Genomic DNA, 18087 nt, shown 5'->3' with positions numbered 1-18087 from the left:
TCCCTGAGAGACTACCAATTGATTGACTTCCTCTTCTTCTTCTTTTGCCTGCTCCCGATTAGGGGTCACCATAGCAGATCTTTTGTCTCCATTTCTCCCTGTCTTCCACATCCTTCTCTACCACACCTGCCACTTTCATGTCCTCTCTCACCACATCCATGTATCTCCTCTTTGGTCTTCCTTGTTTTCGTGTGCCTGGCAGCTCCATCCTCAACATTCTCCTTCCAACATGCTCTGCATCTCTTCTCAGGATGTGCCCATACCATCTCAGTCTCATCTCTCTTAGCTTAATTCCCAAGCTCTCCACATGTTTTCTCTCTGTGCTCTCGCGGAAGGCGGTCACATTCTCTCCCTCTCCCTTCCCTTATCTTTCCTGCTTCTGCTGTCTCGTCTGTCTAGTGTCTATATTTCTGAGAGACTCTCTCCGCATTGCTCTCCGAATTAAAAACCATGGAATTGATAAACTGGTCTCTTCACGCAATTGACACAATCTTCTCAATGAGAAGCCTGGGTTCGGGGGAACCAGCTTGTCCTGCTGGAATGTTCGCAGCTGGCTACATGATGGATGCATGGGAGAAGTGGCGGGTCGTGTGCCTGGCGGTTCTTTCTGTGGAGGACATTGAAGACATCTACCTATTTGGAACCATGATTACAGGACTTTTGCTGATTGGATTAGGCATTGCCCTGGTTTATCGAGGAAATCAGAAAATGGTGACAGCTGTTCAAAGCCCCATAAAGCTGCCTGACATGATTGAAGTGGTGGGCAGAGCTGTCGGCACTCAGACTGTGGCTATTCAGAACTTGAACCACAACATGGATAATATCTTGGAGAAGCTTTCGGCTTTGCAATGGAAATTAGATCGTTTTGGAGACCAAGATGGACATAGTGGACATGTGGCGTAGGCTTGCAGAAGAATGCATCTGCTCGCTAAGACCAAACAAATTCCAATCTTATCTATTTTGGCTCCCTAGCCAGCACTGGCCTTGGCCAAGGTCATTGCTGGGACAATAGTTCCCCTGGAGAACACTGCTTTTAGACTCTCTCGTATTCCTTCCCCCACTTCCTGTGGTCACTGCTCTCACCCCCAGTGTGACAAGCAGGTGCGTAACTAGCACCCTCATGGCTGCAGGAGCGGACAGCTGCTTGCTTGCGCTGGGTTACCTCTACCTCCTCCCCTCCCCCCCTACCCCCCCTTACCACCCCTGATCGCCCCCCTTTTCCCCCCCCCTTCCCCCCCAAGTCCCGTGTTTTCATGTTGTAATGTGTCCTTGTGTTATTTTGTGCTTATGTGGTTTTCATGTTGTAAAGTGTACTTGTGGTTTTTTTTTGTGCTTATGTGCTGAGGTTTTTTTTAATGCTCCCACACTGTACTCCTCACAGGAGCATAGGGTGGGGGTGCTTTTTTTTCTCCTCTCCTTTCCTTTTGTTCTCTGTAATTTTCTTTTTTCCCTGTCTTCCTGTCCTGTCTACTCCCCCTCTGTCAATTATGTGTATGCATGTATGTAAGGACAGGTTGATGGTCAATTTCACTGGTACAGTGATAATAAAGGGTTCATTCATTCATGTGCTGTCCCCCTGGTGTGCTCGTTCCTTATCCTGTCCAACCTTGTCACTCCCATTGCAAACCTTGTCCCTGCTCTAAAGAGCAGAAAGTAAATGAAAATAAATTCATATCCAACAGTATTAAAGGCATTGTGTAACTCCAAAAATAGAATAAAGCAATTTTCTGCAATTAGGACTAAGTAGTCAAAGACATCAGACATTCTGATAATGTTCAAGATGTTTCTTATAAAACATACTTACTAATCTAGAAAATACAGAATGCTGGTACCCTAAACAGACCTCTTGGTTGGTTTGAAGGCGACAACAGAGAGGTTTTTTTGTTTGTTTGTTTGTTTTTTATTGTAACAGAGAAACCACTTAGTATTAGTACACAATAACAGTCTACAATAGTATGTGATTCATGACACAACACTATTTAGAAACTTTTGTCACTTTTTTAAAAAGAAGAAGAAGAAGCCTTTATTTGTCACATGTACACTCAAGTACAGCAAAATTCCTGCTCTGCATTTTCTGGAAGAGGAGACGAGGCAGAGAGAGTGGACTGTGCGCGTAAAGCCAGAGGGTCGTTTTTTTCCGGAAGAGGAGAAGAGGCGGAGAGAGTGGATTGTGCTTGTGAAATAAAATCAAGCAGTCAAAGAAGAAACGGACCAGCAACGCTCAAGCAAAAAGGAGAAGATTGGAGGTAAACATTTTTACTTTTGCTTGCAATTGACAAGTCAAGAATCCTGAGGGATCCTGTACAATCATTGTGGAAATGAGACAAAAGGGATATTTCCTCGCTTAGAGTAGGCTATAAATAGTATAATGCCACGGATGGCAGGCTAATGTGGCCTACAGGCGCACTGTCAAGTAATCGGTACCTATATCCACTTGGGAGGGCGATTTAATTATTCTTCAAAAGGGCTCTTATTTAGTATTACGACGAAAGTAGGAATTTATCATAACTACCAGGATAAATCATTTGGGCGCGAGTCTTGTTGAGGTCCGGGGTCACTGCGATCAGAGTCGGCCGAGTCGCTGTCCGATTCCGAGGCTGCACGGTCAAACCAGTGAGCCACATTCACCGATTGCTTTGCAACGGCCATAGGTTCATACATATATGGTTTCACCTCTCGATATTCAATTTAGAGAGTTCTGACTTCAAAATCGCTATCGCTTTCAGACATTTTACACAACCTCTCATGACCAAAGTCCGTACACGTGTGCTCAGTTCACAAGTAAACACAGAGCTGCTCCCGGTCTGTTTGGCTTGAATGACATCACGACGACGGTCCCCTGGCGGTGAAAGTGCGCATAAGTGAGATGTAAACAAACCTTCGGAAATTGGGCAAAACAGTATATTTTAACCATTTTATTCAATTTTAGGGTGCAAATTAGACACTAGGAAGACTGAATTCGCTTTTTGAGTTGTTCTTCTAGACAATAAAGTTGATATTCTACGTTTCACCTCCAACCATTGCCTATGACCTTTAAGTATTTCTAATATTAATTTTAAATTAAATGAATGAAACAAAAGAAGAGATTGTGTGTTTCTTTTACACTTTTACAAACACCATTTGTAAATCTAATGACCCCACCGAGTTTGGGAATACCTGAACCCTTAATTCTCTGGTTTGTTTTATTTAGCATGCTAACATGGCTAGCAAATTTCTCTGGTGTATGCTCCTGTACTTTATCCATTTAATATGAGGGTATATCAGGTGAAAGTATGTCAACAGCGTCTTTTTGCATTAATACAGGATGAGTCAAAATTATGTTAACACTTAAATGGTAGAAACCATTTATTCACAAAGCATACATCATATGTACAAGATGATTTACAAGATGGTCTCAACCTGTTTGCCATCATGTTCAACACACACAAACCAGCGAGCAACAGTACCATTTAATCTGTCACCCATGGCGTACGTCTATCTGCAGGAGAAAAATAATCCATTAGTGTGAACATACTTTTGACTAACCTTGTATATGCATTTTATCTTCTTATTTCCTCCTCTGCTCTGTTTTGATAGCATGAGGTGCCTTAAAGTCAGCCGCTAAAGTGCTTAATGTTTTTTTTTTCTCTGTAGGAGATCTGATTTAAGGCAAACTGCTGTCAAATTAAAAGATAATCTCTAAAAATCTTTAAACTATTTATGATATTTAACAGCTGGTTACTTTTACTTTAGAGTAGTTCTGACTTGTACCTCAGACAGTCATTTTTGGTGTTTCTCTGTACTTTGTACTTGTTCATATCAAAGTCAAGGCTAGGTCAACACACACACACATACACACACACACACACACACAGAATGAATTTTGCAAGAAAGATATTAAAACTGCTCTGTTTCATAAACAAATGGGAACATGCACTAAAAGTATTCTAGAATGTTTTTCACTTACAAGCATGGACTGTATTACAGTGTCAAAGTAGATGTTTATCAAAAGCTGCATGCAAGATTTAACACCATGTGTTTATTGCGCAAAAGAAAGTGGTGAACTGTGATCTTTGACATCTATGCCACAGGTTGATAAAGTAAACAGCATGATTAAATAAGCATGTTTCCAGAAATGTTATTTGATTTTATTTCAGTTCAGATTCCTGAGGGATGAAAAGTCCATGCAAGTCCAGGTGAACAGAACCGTTAATTGAGGCACGAGCGATCTCCTGGAAGGTCTTTGCATCCAGCACCAACATGAAGGATGGCTTTTCCGGATTGACTGAGATCACGGATGACAAGATAACACCTAAAGAGAAAGAAACCAAGTATTGCCCTTAATTACCCAACTGGAACTGGAATTCATAGATATTTGCTTTATAATATAATGTTATAATTTGCAATGTATTCCATATGTTTACCGTCATCCTCATCCACAGCACCTGGTGATGCCACAAACTTTGGTTCTGATGGGTAGTAATCTTCTTCTGTCCATTCTAGGTGTGTTTTGGTACTTGTGTCCACTTTTGCGATCTGCTCAAGGATTTACCATCAAGATTAAATTACTATTATCAATATTAGGAATTTAAATGAATACGAATACATTATTTGGAATGAGCAGATAATCTGTTCTAAACAGATACAGATATGAATTGGAGGCACACTATTGGTATTTATTTATTTATTTATTTATTTATTTATTTATTTAACCAAAGTGTTTAATAAAGGCTCAAATTAGAGTTATAGATTAGGACTGGAGTGGAACAGAAACATCACACAGGCAAGAGCTTTGTACATTGTCGGTGTGAGCAAGATGTCAGATATCAATATGAACTGTTCATTAACATGACCATTAACATGTTATGATGGTCCTACTTGATTTACAGTGTTCATTCATTCATCCTTAGTTACTGCCTGGTCAGGGTTGCAGTGGTTTAAATTTGGCTATTAGTTTGTTGATATTTTGGAAGTTAGAACCAGCTACAGTGGTGCTTGAAAGTTTGTGAACCTGTAGTATCTGACAAGGGCGCGGTCACTGGGGAAGACACACAAACACAGGTTAATTCCCATCAAGTGCAGTGATTCCACCACTTACCTTCCCTGACTCTGCCCTCCATTCACAGACCAACGCTTGGCCATGCCCCCACTGCCACAGAACCCTTTAGAATTTTCTATATTTCTGCATAAATATGACCTAAAACATCAGATTTTGACACAAGTCCTAAAAGTAAATAAAGAGAAACCAGTTAAACAAATGAGACAAAAATATTATACTTGGTCATTTATTTATTGAGGAAAATGATCCAATATTACATATCTGTCAGTGGCAAAAGTATGTGAACCTTTGCTTTCAGTATCTGGTATGACCCCCTTGTGCAGCAATAACTGCAACTAAACGTTTCCGGTAACTGTTGATCAGTCCTGCACACCGGCTTGGAGGAATTTTAGCCCATTCCTCCATACAGAACAGCTTCAACTCTGGGATGTTGGTGGGTTTCCTCACATGAACTGCTCACTTCAGGTCCTTCCACAACATTTCAATTGGATTAAGGTCAGGACTTCTGACTTGGTGTCATGATCCGCCCTGGACTTCCACTCTGGAGATTTACTATTTCCCAGTTCAGTGCAATCCGGATCCGGGATGGGACTTCCATCTTGCCGGCATTCACTTCCTGGTCTGCTCTGCTGTGTATAAATAGGCTGTTCTCAGAAGGGGACTTTGCCAGAACGTCTTGTCTGTTTCTCATGTTGGCTATGTGCCAGTTTTTGCTTCCTGATTTTTGCTCTCTGTTTTGCCTAGCCTTAGCCACAGTTTTTTGTGCTCACGTTTGTCTTTTTTTCTTGTTTTTTGCACTATGGTTGTTGTCTGAACTATTTTTCATGTTTTTTCATATTAACACTTTGTTTTTGTCTACCTCATTGTTGTCTGGATTATTTTTGCAATTTTTGTTTGTTGACTCTTTTTTTTGGACTTTAATTAAATCATTTTTTATTCATTGGATTTTCTGGTTTGTGTTCTGCTATTGGATCCTAACTCACCACATATTGCCACCCTTAACACTTGGCCATTCCAAAACATTAACTTTATTCTTCTTTAACCATTCTTTGGTAGAACAACTTGTGTGCTTAGGGTCATTGTCTTGCTGCATGACCCACCTTCTCTTGAGATTCAGTTCATGGACAGATGTCCTGACATTTTCCTTTGGAATTCACTGGTATAATTCAGAATTCATTGGTCCATCAATGATGGCAAGCTGTCCTGGCCCAGATGCGGCAAAACAGGCCCAAACCATGATACTACCACCACCATGTTTCACAGATGGGATAAGGTTCTTATGCTGGAATGCAGTGTTTTCCTTTCTCCAAACATAATGCTTCTCATTTAAACCAAAAAGTTCTATTTTGGTCTCATCCGTCCACAAAACATTTTGTATCCAAATGGTATCCAATTGCCTTCTGGCTTGTCCATGTGATCTTTAGCAAACTGCAGACGAGCAGCAATGTTCTTTTTGGAGAGCAGTGGCTTTCTCCTTGCAACCCTGCCATGTACACCATTGTTGCCAAGTGTTCTCCTGATGGTGGACTCATGAACATTAACATTAGCCAATGTGGGAGAGGCCTTCAGTTGCTTAGAAGTTACCCTGGGGTCCTTTGTGACCTCGCCGACTATTACACGCCTTGCTCTTGGAGTGATCTTTGTTGGTCAACCACTCCTGGGGAGGGTAACAATGGTCTTGAATTTCCTCCATTTGTACACAATCTGTCTGACTGTGGATTGGTGGAGTCCAAACTCTTTAGAAATGGTTTTGTAACCTTTTCCAGCCTGATGAGCATCAACAACGCTTTTTCTGAGGTCCTCAGAAATCTCCTTTGTTTGTGCCATGATACACTTCCACAAACATGTGTTGTGAAGATCAGACTTTGATAGATCCCTGTTCTTTAAATAAAACAGGGTGCCCACTCACACCTGATTGTCATCCCATTGATTGGAAACACTTGACTGTAATTTCACCTTCCAATTAACTGCTAATCCTAGAGGTTCACATACTTTTGCCATTCACAGATATGTAATATTGGATCATTTTCCTCAATAAATAAATGACCAAGTATAATATTTTTGTCTCATTTGTTTAACTGGGTTCTCTTTATCTACTTTTAGGACTTGTGTGAAAATCTGATGATGTTTTAGGTCATATTTATGCGGAAATATAGAAAATTCTAAAGGGTTCACAAACTTTCAAGCACCACTGTAAATTCTTTAGAAAATATAGCAAGGAGGTTTAGTGCACATCTCTAGTTGAGACCAATTATGAACTGAGGTTGAGGAACAGTCAAAGCCAGAAATCACTGACCACACACAACTTCAGTTTTAAATTGAATACAGATACTGATATTTGGAGCAGTAAATAAATACACTCAGTACAATATTTTCTACTGTGAGTTGGCCTAGTGGTTAGTGTGTCAGCCTCTTGCCTGGGAGATTGTGATATGACCTGGTCATACCAAAGACCATCATAAAAATGGTACCTACTGCCACCTGGCAAGGCATGCTGCAATACAGATGCAAGTAGGAAGTCAAACTCCCACGGTTACCAGAGGACAAGCCCCCCACTGTAACCCTAGCTATGTAACAGGCGAGAGGCCGAAGAGCTAAAGAAACCAAGATCGCTGCCACCCAATGCGCCTTAAAAGACTGGTTAGTACTGCCATGGGAGACTGCCTGGGAAGACCAGGTCTTGACGCAGGAGGGATTTTGACTTTGACCATCTTTTCTAGGTTATATTGATTATACTCAATTTGCATTTATGGCATTTGACAGAGGTGTATCAGTAAATGCATCCTGATACAAGTACTTCAGGAAGAGGTAGGTTTTCAGATGTCATTTGAAGAAAGTTTCAAACCAGTGACTCATCTGTTCAGACATTGAGGGGAAATTCATTCCACCACCTAGGTGCCAGAACAGAGAAGAGTCTTGATCCATGCCTTCCTTGTACCAGAGATGGTGGAACCAGTCAAGCAGTGCTAGAGGATATTAAAGGGAGTGTTTGCAGTGTGAGGCGTGAAAAGTGCTGTAAGGTAGGTGGATGCTGGTCCGTTTTTGGCTTTGTAGGCAAGCATCATTGTTTCAAATCTGATGTGGGCAGTTACCAATGGAAGGAATGTACCAATGGGGTAATGTGGGAGGAAGGTTGAAAACAAGTCATGCAGCTTGGATTCTGGATCAGTTGCATTTGCAGTTGATTTTGGATCAGTTGCAGAGGTTGAATGGTGCTCAGTTGTTGACTTGCTAGGAGCAACTTGCAATAGTCCAGTCTCAAAATGACAAGGATGTGAGTGGCCTACCTTCACTGGCCATTTTATCATTTGGATCGACCTAACTGTCATACAATTAATGATAGTAGCCTGTACATAACAAGTCAGTGCCTATCTACACCATCAATGGAAAGGTGCCATAGGGCAACCACTGACCAGATATGAGGCCTCATTTATTACCAACTTAGGAACATTATGCATAAATGTTTTTATAGGCAAAAATGAACTAAAAATTCCTGCCAGATTTACAACATACATTGATAAATGTCAATTTATGTCAAGTGAACTATATCTACACAAAGTTTAAGATGTACAGAATTTATGTGCATATTACCTTATTTGCCTGAGGTGACCACTCCATCATAGAGCCATAGAAATATCTGTACTTCTTCCCATTGTAGTGGTAGTTGATGCCAGGTAACTCTAAACCTGTAGAGAAGCCAGACAAACTGCACTGCACATCTGATATCCAAACATCAGCATATTTTAATACAGCGTTATTGCAATGATATTCAAACTGCTTGACCAGTGAAGCTACTTAAAATAAATCAAGCAAATCAAACACTGTGATTCTTACCATGAAACAGTGTTTCTGGAGTACAGTACAAGGAACCGTCTTTCTGTAACACTGCTGTAGCTGATGTGTCCTCTAGTGTCACAATGTTCTTGTCCAGTGGATTTTCCTATAATGCCAAGACAAGAACACTTGAGATAAGTCTTAAAAAATGACCAGGGGTATATTATTATGGATGATAATTACCTTGAGGTCAGCACTGACAGGGATGACAAATCTCTGACAGACTGGTGGAGAAAAATCCTTACTCATCTTGGTGAATGTCTCTGCATCCTGCTTCATGTTATCAATGTAGAAAAGGTCATAGAGACTGCTGTCTTTATATGTGATCAGGTCAAACACCACATGGCCATCCTCCTCGTAGGCATTGATGTGATGGAAAACCACAAATGCATCCCCATAGAACTTAGTTTTCACCACAACCCCTGTCTTCCTGTTGATTATGTGGAACAGAGTCTGTAAGGAAGCAAACAAAAAAAAGTGTATCAGTATTTACATTACATTAATGGCATTTAGCAGACGTGCTTATCCAGAGCGACATATAATATACTCAGAGCAGTCTGAGTATGAGCAGTTGGGGGTTAGGTGCCTTGCTCAAGGGCACTTCAGCCATTCTTGCTGGTTTAGGAAATCAAACTGGTGACCTTTTGGTCCCATGCTTCTCTAACCATGAGGGCCACAGCTTTCCCATTTATCCCCAGTGAAGAAGAAAAAACCAAGAAGCCTTTATTTGTCACATGTACACTCAAGCACAGACTTAAGCACAGTGAAATTTAACCTCTGCATTTAATCCATCTGAAGCAGTGAACACACAAGTGAGGAATGAGCACACACACACACACACCCACACACACCCAGAGCAGTGGGCATGTGGGTATGCTGCAGCACCCAGGGAGTAGTTGTGGGTTAGGTGCCCTTGCTCAAGGTCATCATCAGCCGCTGGGCTCAAACCCAGAGCCTTCTTGCTGTGAGGCAACAGTGCTAATCACTACACCACCGTGCCACCCGTGAACACTGAACCACTACACCACCATGAACCTTTTCAAATTTAGTAATGTTACAGTGTGAAATTGAAGTGGATATAATCTGGGTTTTTACCATGTATTGTTTTTACCATTTACACCACACGATATATCTAACATTTAGTGATGCCATTTTTAATTGCGACAAACATTCCTTTCTTTGTCAATACATTTTGGCCTTGCTGTACATTTGGAAGAAACCCAACCCTGCTCATCATTCTTAGAACACTATACCTACAGTGAAGCATGGTGGTGGTATCATTGTGCTATAGGGATGCTTTTCATCATTAGGGACAAGGAAATTGGTCAGAATTGAGAGCAAGATGGATGGATCTAAATACAATGCAACTCAATAGTCTGCAAGAGAGGTTCACCTTACAAAGATGATCTGCTACTGCTACTGATAAAGCTACACTGAAGAGACACCAAGACATTTAATATTCTAGAAGAGCCAATTCAAATGCCAGACCTCCACTTGATTAAGAATTTGGGGCAAGAATTGAAAATTGCTGTTCACCAATGGTCTGCTGCAAGTCTTCTGGTATATGCCTCTGTCAGCACATAGTCCCAATTAAGTCCATTTCTGTTTCAGGTACTAGGTACTATATCATTGAATAATAACAACTCTAAATAGTATTAGTAATGTGTGTGTGTGTGTGTATATATATATATATATATATATATATATATATATATATATATATATATATATATATATATATATATATCACTTTGAAAGTTTCTTGAAAACTTGAAAAATGGACACAAGTGTTTTACTGGGAAATACACCACTTGTATTTTTCATACGAGCTGCAGCTGGAGACATAGAGAACCAAAACTGTGACATATATCTCTATATGTCAATCACGAGGAAATTGATGAATTATATAAAACTTATATGAAATATATAAAACTTTGCTTACAACACCATGCTGGTCATAATTGAGGCACTTGCCCCAGGTGATTCCTCTGAAGTAAGCTGTGGCCAGTCGGATGATGTCCAGCTTCAAGGGCTGCTCAACAAAGATAAAGTAATTTTCCGTCATCCCAAAGCTGTGGAAGTAGCTTGGGTAGAGTTTTGAGGAGAAAGGAATGGAGCAAATCTTTTGCAGGTTCTCCAGTGCAAGATTTTTTTCTATAATATATAAATTAAGATAATATATAAATTAATTCATTATAAATAAAATGATTCAGGGTTTAATAATAATAATAATAATAATAATATAGTTATAATTGTGTATAATTATAATAAATATCTATGTACTGTATGTCTGCATGATTATTTGCATAATAAAGTCAACATTCAATAGATATTTTAGTTTTAAATATTAAACATAAATAGTTATTTAAAAGAGGCATGATTGCAATCCCTACCTCTAAACTTTTAATACCTTTAAACAAATTTTAACCTGTGATTTGCCTTACAGCCAGAACTACTGTTACATAAAACACCTTCCAACCAATCAGAATCAAGGTCAATAGCACTATGGCACAAAATGGATATTATTGTAAATTCATTTAGGTCAGTCAAATAATTAGAGCCAATTAATTACATACGTTTGTCGTCCTTTATATCTGATGTCATCGCAGGCACCTTGAAAATGACATAACTAGGTCCACTCAGTGCCATGATAGCAGTGCCCATGTTATAGGTATTTCCCTCATCATCATAATGAGGGTGTGCTGTTGCCAGATTCAAGGCAATATAGTTTCTGTAATTGACCTGAAACAGTTTAAAACACAAATCAGATCCAAACTTGAGCTGATGCTCAAAAAAAAAATTCAAGAAATTGTAATATCCCCGCCTCTCGCCCATACGTAGTCAGCTGGGATAGGCTCCAGCTTGCCTGCGACCCCGTAGGATAAGTGTCTATAGATAATGGATGGATGGATGGAAATTATAACATTTGCACTTACTCTTCCTATAGTGTCAAGAGTCACTGGGTTGATTTGGTTGATGTAGTTTATTTCTGATGATGTGTAGTAATCATCCCCATATCTTATAATGTTCACAATGTTATTATCTGTGAAATCTGGAATGATGTTGAGCATGTAGTTGAAGGCTCTGAAAAAAGGTGTTAAGAATTATTAAGACAAATCCTTTTTTTTCTTTTTTCGGCAAGAAAAAGAAATGACTCAGTATGGGTTTAATTACTTTGAGAATATATTCTTGCAAGGATCAGGGTAGGCCATTGTCCCAAATTCTGACACCACGATCCTGTTGGCAGTAATGTTTTTCTTGTAAGTATCACTCCTGAGGAATTTGCTTCTGTAATATACATCACCTGGCAAAAAAAAAAAAAACAGGACCCACATAACTAGTCTGAATGTCCAGAATAGGTTGCCATATGAGTTTCTTTCTTTCAGCATGAAACCACACTGTATTACTAGCAGGGGCGTAGAGTAGAGTGGGGTAATACGCCCCCGTGGGGTAATACGCCCCCAGCCTGTTTTACCCAAAATAACCATCAGATGGCGCAAAGTTACATTTCTATTGTTGCTATGGACTGGCTTGACAATGGGGATATACAAATATCCACTGTGGATCGCATATCAGCAACGCAGTGGAGAGAAATCAAATTTCATGGTAAGTGATATAATTTTCAGATATCAGTAAAACTGTATTTAGATAGCTGCTATTTCGTCAGATATCACAGCTGTGTGTGTGGTATGAGTAGACAAGTCAGTACGTTAAAAAAAAATACATTAGGTATAAAAAGTTGAATCACATTTTGAAAGTAAGACCCTTTTTTGTAAAAGTGTAGTCTGTGGGGTAAAACGCCCCCTTAATGGCGGGGTAAATGGCCCCCAGGGGGCATCGTTTCCTTTTATCATAATTACTGTATTTCATACATTTCTGAATAGCAGATACATAGTTTTTAATAACATCTCACTTACCTGGTTGAGTAAAGCAAGTAATTTGAACTTAATATTAAAAATAATTGAAATTTAAAAAAATTGAAATGAAAATGCAAAATATAATAAAATAATGCATCTATTCATTAATTCAGGGATATTTTCTTGTTTCTTTCACATTATAGGCTTAAGTAAACACTTTTGCTATCCAAACAGCTTTTTTTGAGTGAGGGGGCCTATTGCCCCACCTCAGGGGGCCTTTTACCCCACTGGGGGGGTAAAAGGCCCCCTTGGCACAATGTTTGTTTTTGTTAAAAAAAAAAATTAAGTATTAACTTTAGGCAAACTTTAGGTGGCATTATTGTTCATGTCACTGTTGTCAAAAACTATGATTAAAACTAAACACATGGTTCATTTCAACTTGGAGAAAAACTGAATTTTCCTTAAGGGGGGCTTTTTCCTCCACTGTACTCTATCACCCGCGGGGGATGCGTACGTTTCATCCCCCCCACTTTTGTTGAAACACAATTTCATCCCCCGCACTTTTGTCAGATTAAAATGACATCATTATGAAAATTATACAGCTACTATAAAATGTGTAACAAGGAAGTAAACTATTGCCATAACGTTAGACAAAAAACAGCCACGCAACGGACTCAAAACAGTTTTTCTCACCCGACCAATCAGCAGTTGCGTGAATATAATAGCCAGTTTGTGTAGCGTGCCGAAAGCGCTCAGTAATACAGTATCTGTCTGTAGAGCTGCAGACAGTTCAAACAGTTGTCCCAGGCGCCATGCCCTAAAAGATTGTGTTAATAGTAGTTACTAGTTGTAAAGTCAGTTGAGGCAAGTTTTTTATTACGAGTGTGTGTGTTTGTACCAAGTCTACTTTTCATGCATTATAACTGCTTATCGCTTTTTAGAAGAGTTTTTCAATTGAGATTTAAAGGCATTTCAAATCGAATGAATGTTCAATAAATTGTTGTACAGTAATGTTAAGTGTTTGCTGTATGTGTAGTCTATTGCATCATTTTCAAATTTTATGCATTAAGCCTGATGTAATGCATGATGCAAACAAGTTTTGTACACGAGTTTGAATAATTAAAGACATTAAAAGCAGGAACTGCCCCATCTTATTTGAATGCTATACTAAAGAGGTCCTTCCAGGATGCTGTGCTTCTCCAACATGAACTGATTAGCCATGCCTCCTGCTCACACAAAGCGATCCCAGTCCAAACTGTTATGCATTATGGTGTATGATCTATACACTGTGTATGACTTCTTGGGCTATGTGAAGTTTTTGGTTTTGTTTATATCAGTGTATACCAGTGTAGGCAGCAATACTGACATCTCTGTTATAGAACATTATCCTGTTACCTAGAATGATCACTCAATACTTTTTGCCTTCACTTACTGAATAATTACATAGCCCTGGCAGTAACAACACCAAAACCCAACATGAAAGATCTCTGCATGAAATGCAGAACTTGGCTGGAGTCAACTGGATTTATAGGCTTTCTGCTGTCCTCCCTTTCATTTGCATCCATGGACATGAAAAAGTCCCATATCGGTCATTGACAGTACATCACAGTGTACACGCCAGGCGTGTATATAGCCATAAACCGATTTCTAATGATATGGCTTCCCCATTCCAGAACACCCCCACTTTTGGAAAGCTTGATACGCCCCTGGGTACTAGATACCACAACACAAAAAATTTATTTGGGGATTAACCTACCATGCTTAAAAGTGAAACTGTGAATGAGAGACATTCCATCAAACCAGTGATTATAGGACGTATTCCCAATGGAGAAAAGGCCAGGTCCATTGCGTAGAAGTGTCCCCTGAAGCCACAGCGGGATTGCACCTTCATGAATACAAAGGACTAGTCCATAAGACTGAAAAACCAACTCCTCACACATAGTTTTACTATTGTAGACTCATAGTGAAGATATTATCACTATGAAATAACTCGTATGAAATTCTACAGTGACTAAGAAAAGCATTCAATGAAAACCATTTTATATATAAAATTCTTAACACATTCCTGATGATGCACACACTCTGCATCTTCTCATCCAGTTTTATGGTGGAACTTCACCCAAGAGGCTCCTACATATACAAGTTCTACATCAAAACTGTCACATTGGCACTTGTTTGCACTCAAGACTCCTATGCCTGTCATTTTGGATTTGTTTGTCTTTAAAATGCTTGACTGATTTTACATCCATCTGTCTGTCACCTGCATTTCCTAACAAAAAAAAAAAAAACAATTCCTTGTTTGGGAAAATTATTTAATTTTAATGTAAAAGCTGCTTATTTCTGAAACTTGTCAATGGCTTCATTATTATTCAAAAATAGTAAAAATGAGAGGAAACACATTTCTTTTTTAAAGATTTTTTCACTGGATAGGACAGTGTAGAGACAGGAAATGACTTCAGATCAGAATTGAACCCAGGTCCCTGGATTTATGATATGGCACCTTATCCACAACACCCTGAGAGGAAATGCAACAAACTTATGTTTCAGAGTGTATATCAATATCTTATGTTTGCTCAAATACAGTTAGGTCCATATATATTTGGACACTGACACAAATTTTGTTTTTTTACCTGTTTACTGAAACATATTCAAGTTATAGTTATATAATGGACATGGACATAAAGTCCAGACTTTCAGCTTTCATTTGAGGGTATCCACATTAAAATTGGATGAAAGATTTAGGAGTTTCAGCTCCTTAACATGTGCCACCCTGTTTTTAAAGGGACCAAAAGTAATTGGACAATTGACTCAAAGGCTATTTCATGGGCAGGTGTGGGCAATTCCTTCGTTATGTCATTCTCAATTAAGCAGATAAAAGGCCTGGAGTTTATTTGAGGTGTGGTGCTTGCATTTGGAAGATTTTGCTGTGAAGAAAACATGCGGTCAAAGGAGCTCTCCATGCAAGTGAAACAAGCCATCCTTAAGCTGCGAAAACAGAAAAACCCATCCAAGAAATTGCTACAATATTAGGAGTGGCAAAATCTACAGTTTGGTACATCCTGAGAAAGAAAGAAAGAAAGAAAGAAAGCACTGGTGAACTCATCAATGCAAAAAGACCTGGACACCCACAGACGACAACAGTGGTGGATGATCGCAGAATAATTTCCATGGTGAAGAGAAACCCCTTCACAACAGCCAACCAAGTGAACAACACTCTCCAGGAGGTAGGCGTATCAATATCCAAATCTACCATAAAGAGAAGACTGCATGAAAGTAAATACAGAGGGTTCACTGCACGGTGCAAGCCACTCATAAGCCTCAAGAATAAAAAGGCTAGATTGGACTTTGCTAAAAAACATCTAAAAAAGCCAGCACAGTTCTGGAAGAACATTCTTTGGACAGATGAAACCAAGATCAACCTCTACCAGAATGATGGAAAGAAAAAAGTATGGCGAAGGCATGGTACAGCTCATGATCCAAAGCATACCACATCATCTGTAAAACACGGCAGAGGCAGTGTGATGGCTTGGGCATGCATGGCTGCCAGTGGCACTGGGTCACTAGTGTTTATTGATGATGTGACACAGGACAGAAGCAGCCGGATGAATTCTGAGGTATTCAGAGACATACTGTGTGCTCAAATCCAGCCAAATGCAGCCAAACTGATTGGTTGGCGTTTCATAATACAGATGGACAATGACCCAAAACATAAAGCCAAAGCAACCCAGGAGTTTGTTAAAGCAAAGAAGTGGAATATTCTTGAATGGCCAAGTCAGTCACCTGATCTCAACCCAATTGAGCATGCATTTCACTTGTTAAAGACTAAACTTCAGACAGAAAGGCCCACAAACAAACAACAACTGAAAACCGCTGAAGTAAAGGCCTGGCAGAGCATTAAAAAGGAGGAAACACAGCGTCTGGTGATGTCCATGAGTTCAAGACTTCAGGCAGTCATTGCCAACAAAGGGTTTTCAACCAAGTATTAGAAATGAACATTTTATTTACAATGATTTAATTTGTCCAATTACTTTTGAGCCCCTGAAATGAAGGGATTGTGTTTAAAAAATGCTTTAGTTCCTCACATTTGTATGCAATCATTTTGTTCAACCCACTGAATTAAAGCTGAAAGTCTGAACTTCAACTGCATCTGAATTGTTTTGTTCAAAATTCTTTGTGGTAATGTACAGAACCAAAATTAGAAAAATGTTGTCTCTGTCCAAATATTTATGGACCTAACTGTATGTAATTCTGGTTAATTATAGAGCAGTCTACCTCTGATACTCATAAAAGTAAGTACTGTACACTTTGCGCAATGAAATCTGAGACAAATAAAAGAGTTGCATGAAAAACCCTCAGTATAGATACAACGGTGAATCTGCACCCATGCACCCTCAGAGCTTTTCACTGCTTGTTATCTGAAATTACATCTCTGAAAAAAAGGTCAATTGAATTATTTTACACTTACCTGACACCTCTGCTCTGATTGCTTCTGGTGTCTCTGTGCCATTTTGACAGAATATTGCTTCCATGATGTGGACTGAGGCTTCCTGGTGCAGAGATTGATTTATTTATCTTGTAACCTTGACCCTTAATACCAAAAATAAGCAGATCATTGATCCTGCTTCTTTGTGCCATGTGGTGAGAGTAGACTTTATCATACACTGCAATATAACCAAATCAGCAAAGCTTAAAACTATGGTACGTACCTTTTGGAGATCATTGGATTTGGAGACTGCTTTGGGAGAAATATATTGCACACAACCCAGGGGAGAATGGGAGATACCAAGTCATAATTCTGAGAAAATTTCTCATATTTTGAAAAGACTATTATAGACATGCTATTATCTTTGAGGAAAAGAAGGTGTATGAATTGATCCATTCAATATATGGAAATTGAGCATTTTTAGTTTACAATCAATCAACTTTCCATTTTCAATTTTTAATTAATAAACATAAAGCCAGAGGTGGGCTTTAATAAAAAAAAAAAAAAAAAAAGATCCTGGCTGTCAGTAAAGCTGGATATGATTTTCACAATATATTGCAATATCTGTCAATATCATAGTCAATCACTATGGTTTAAAATTGGTTATGATACCAGTGAAAACCCACTGATTTTTTTATTTTGATTTCAATGTTGTTTCAACATTATCTGAGTGGAATGTTGATTTAACATACAACCCCGATTCCAAAAAAGTTGGGACAAAGTACAAATTGTAAATAAAAACGGAATGCAACGATGTGGAAGTTTCAAAATTCCATATTTTATTCAGAATAGAACATAGAGGACATATCAAATGTTTAAACTGAGAAAATGTATCATTTAAAGAGAAAAATTAGGTGATTTTAAATTTCATGACA

At 39.0% G+C, this 18087-nt stretch overlaps 1 protein-coding gene across 1 annotated transcript; it reads right to left on the bottom strand.

The window, feature by feature from the left end:
- Nucleotides 1–4127: 4127 nt before the first annotated feature.
- On the bottom strand, nt 4128–17258 carry bco1l (beta-carotene oxygenase 1, like). The gene is made up of 11 exons (XM_060940434.1): nt 17195–17258; nt 14486–14614; nt 12047–12176; nt 11809–11956; nt 11449–11614; nt 10815–11026; nt 9056–9325; nt 8873–8978; nt 8630–8724; nt 4404–4515; nt 4128–4291 (listed from the first exon to the last, which is right to left on the bottom strand). Exons 1-11 carry the CDS (start codon nt 17256–17258, stop codon nt 4128–4130), a joined length of 1596 nt encoding a protein of 531 aa, XP_060796417.1.
- Between the last annotated feature and the right edge of the window lie 829 nt (nt 17259–18087).

The sequence above is a fragment of the Neoarius graeffei genome, chromosome 15 (assembly GCF_027579695.1).
Source record: "Neoarius graeffei isolate fNeoGra1 chromosome 15, fNeoGra1.pri, whole genome shotgun sequence".
Lineage (NCBI taxonomy): Eukaryota > Metazoa > Chordata > Actinopteri > Siluriformes > Ariidae > Neoarius > Neoarius graeffei.
Note: the sequence above shows the minus strand (reverse complement) of the source record. Positions and strands in the feature narration are given on the sequence as shown.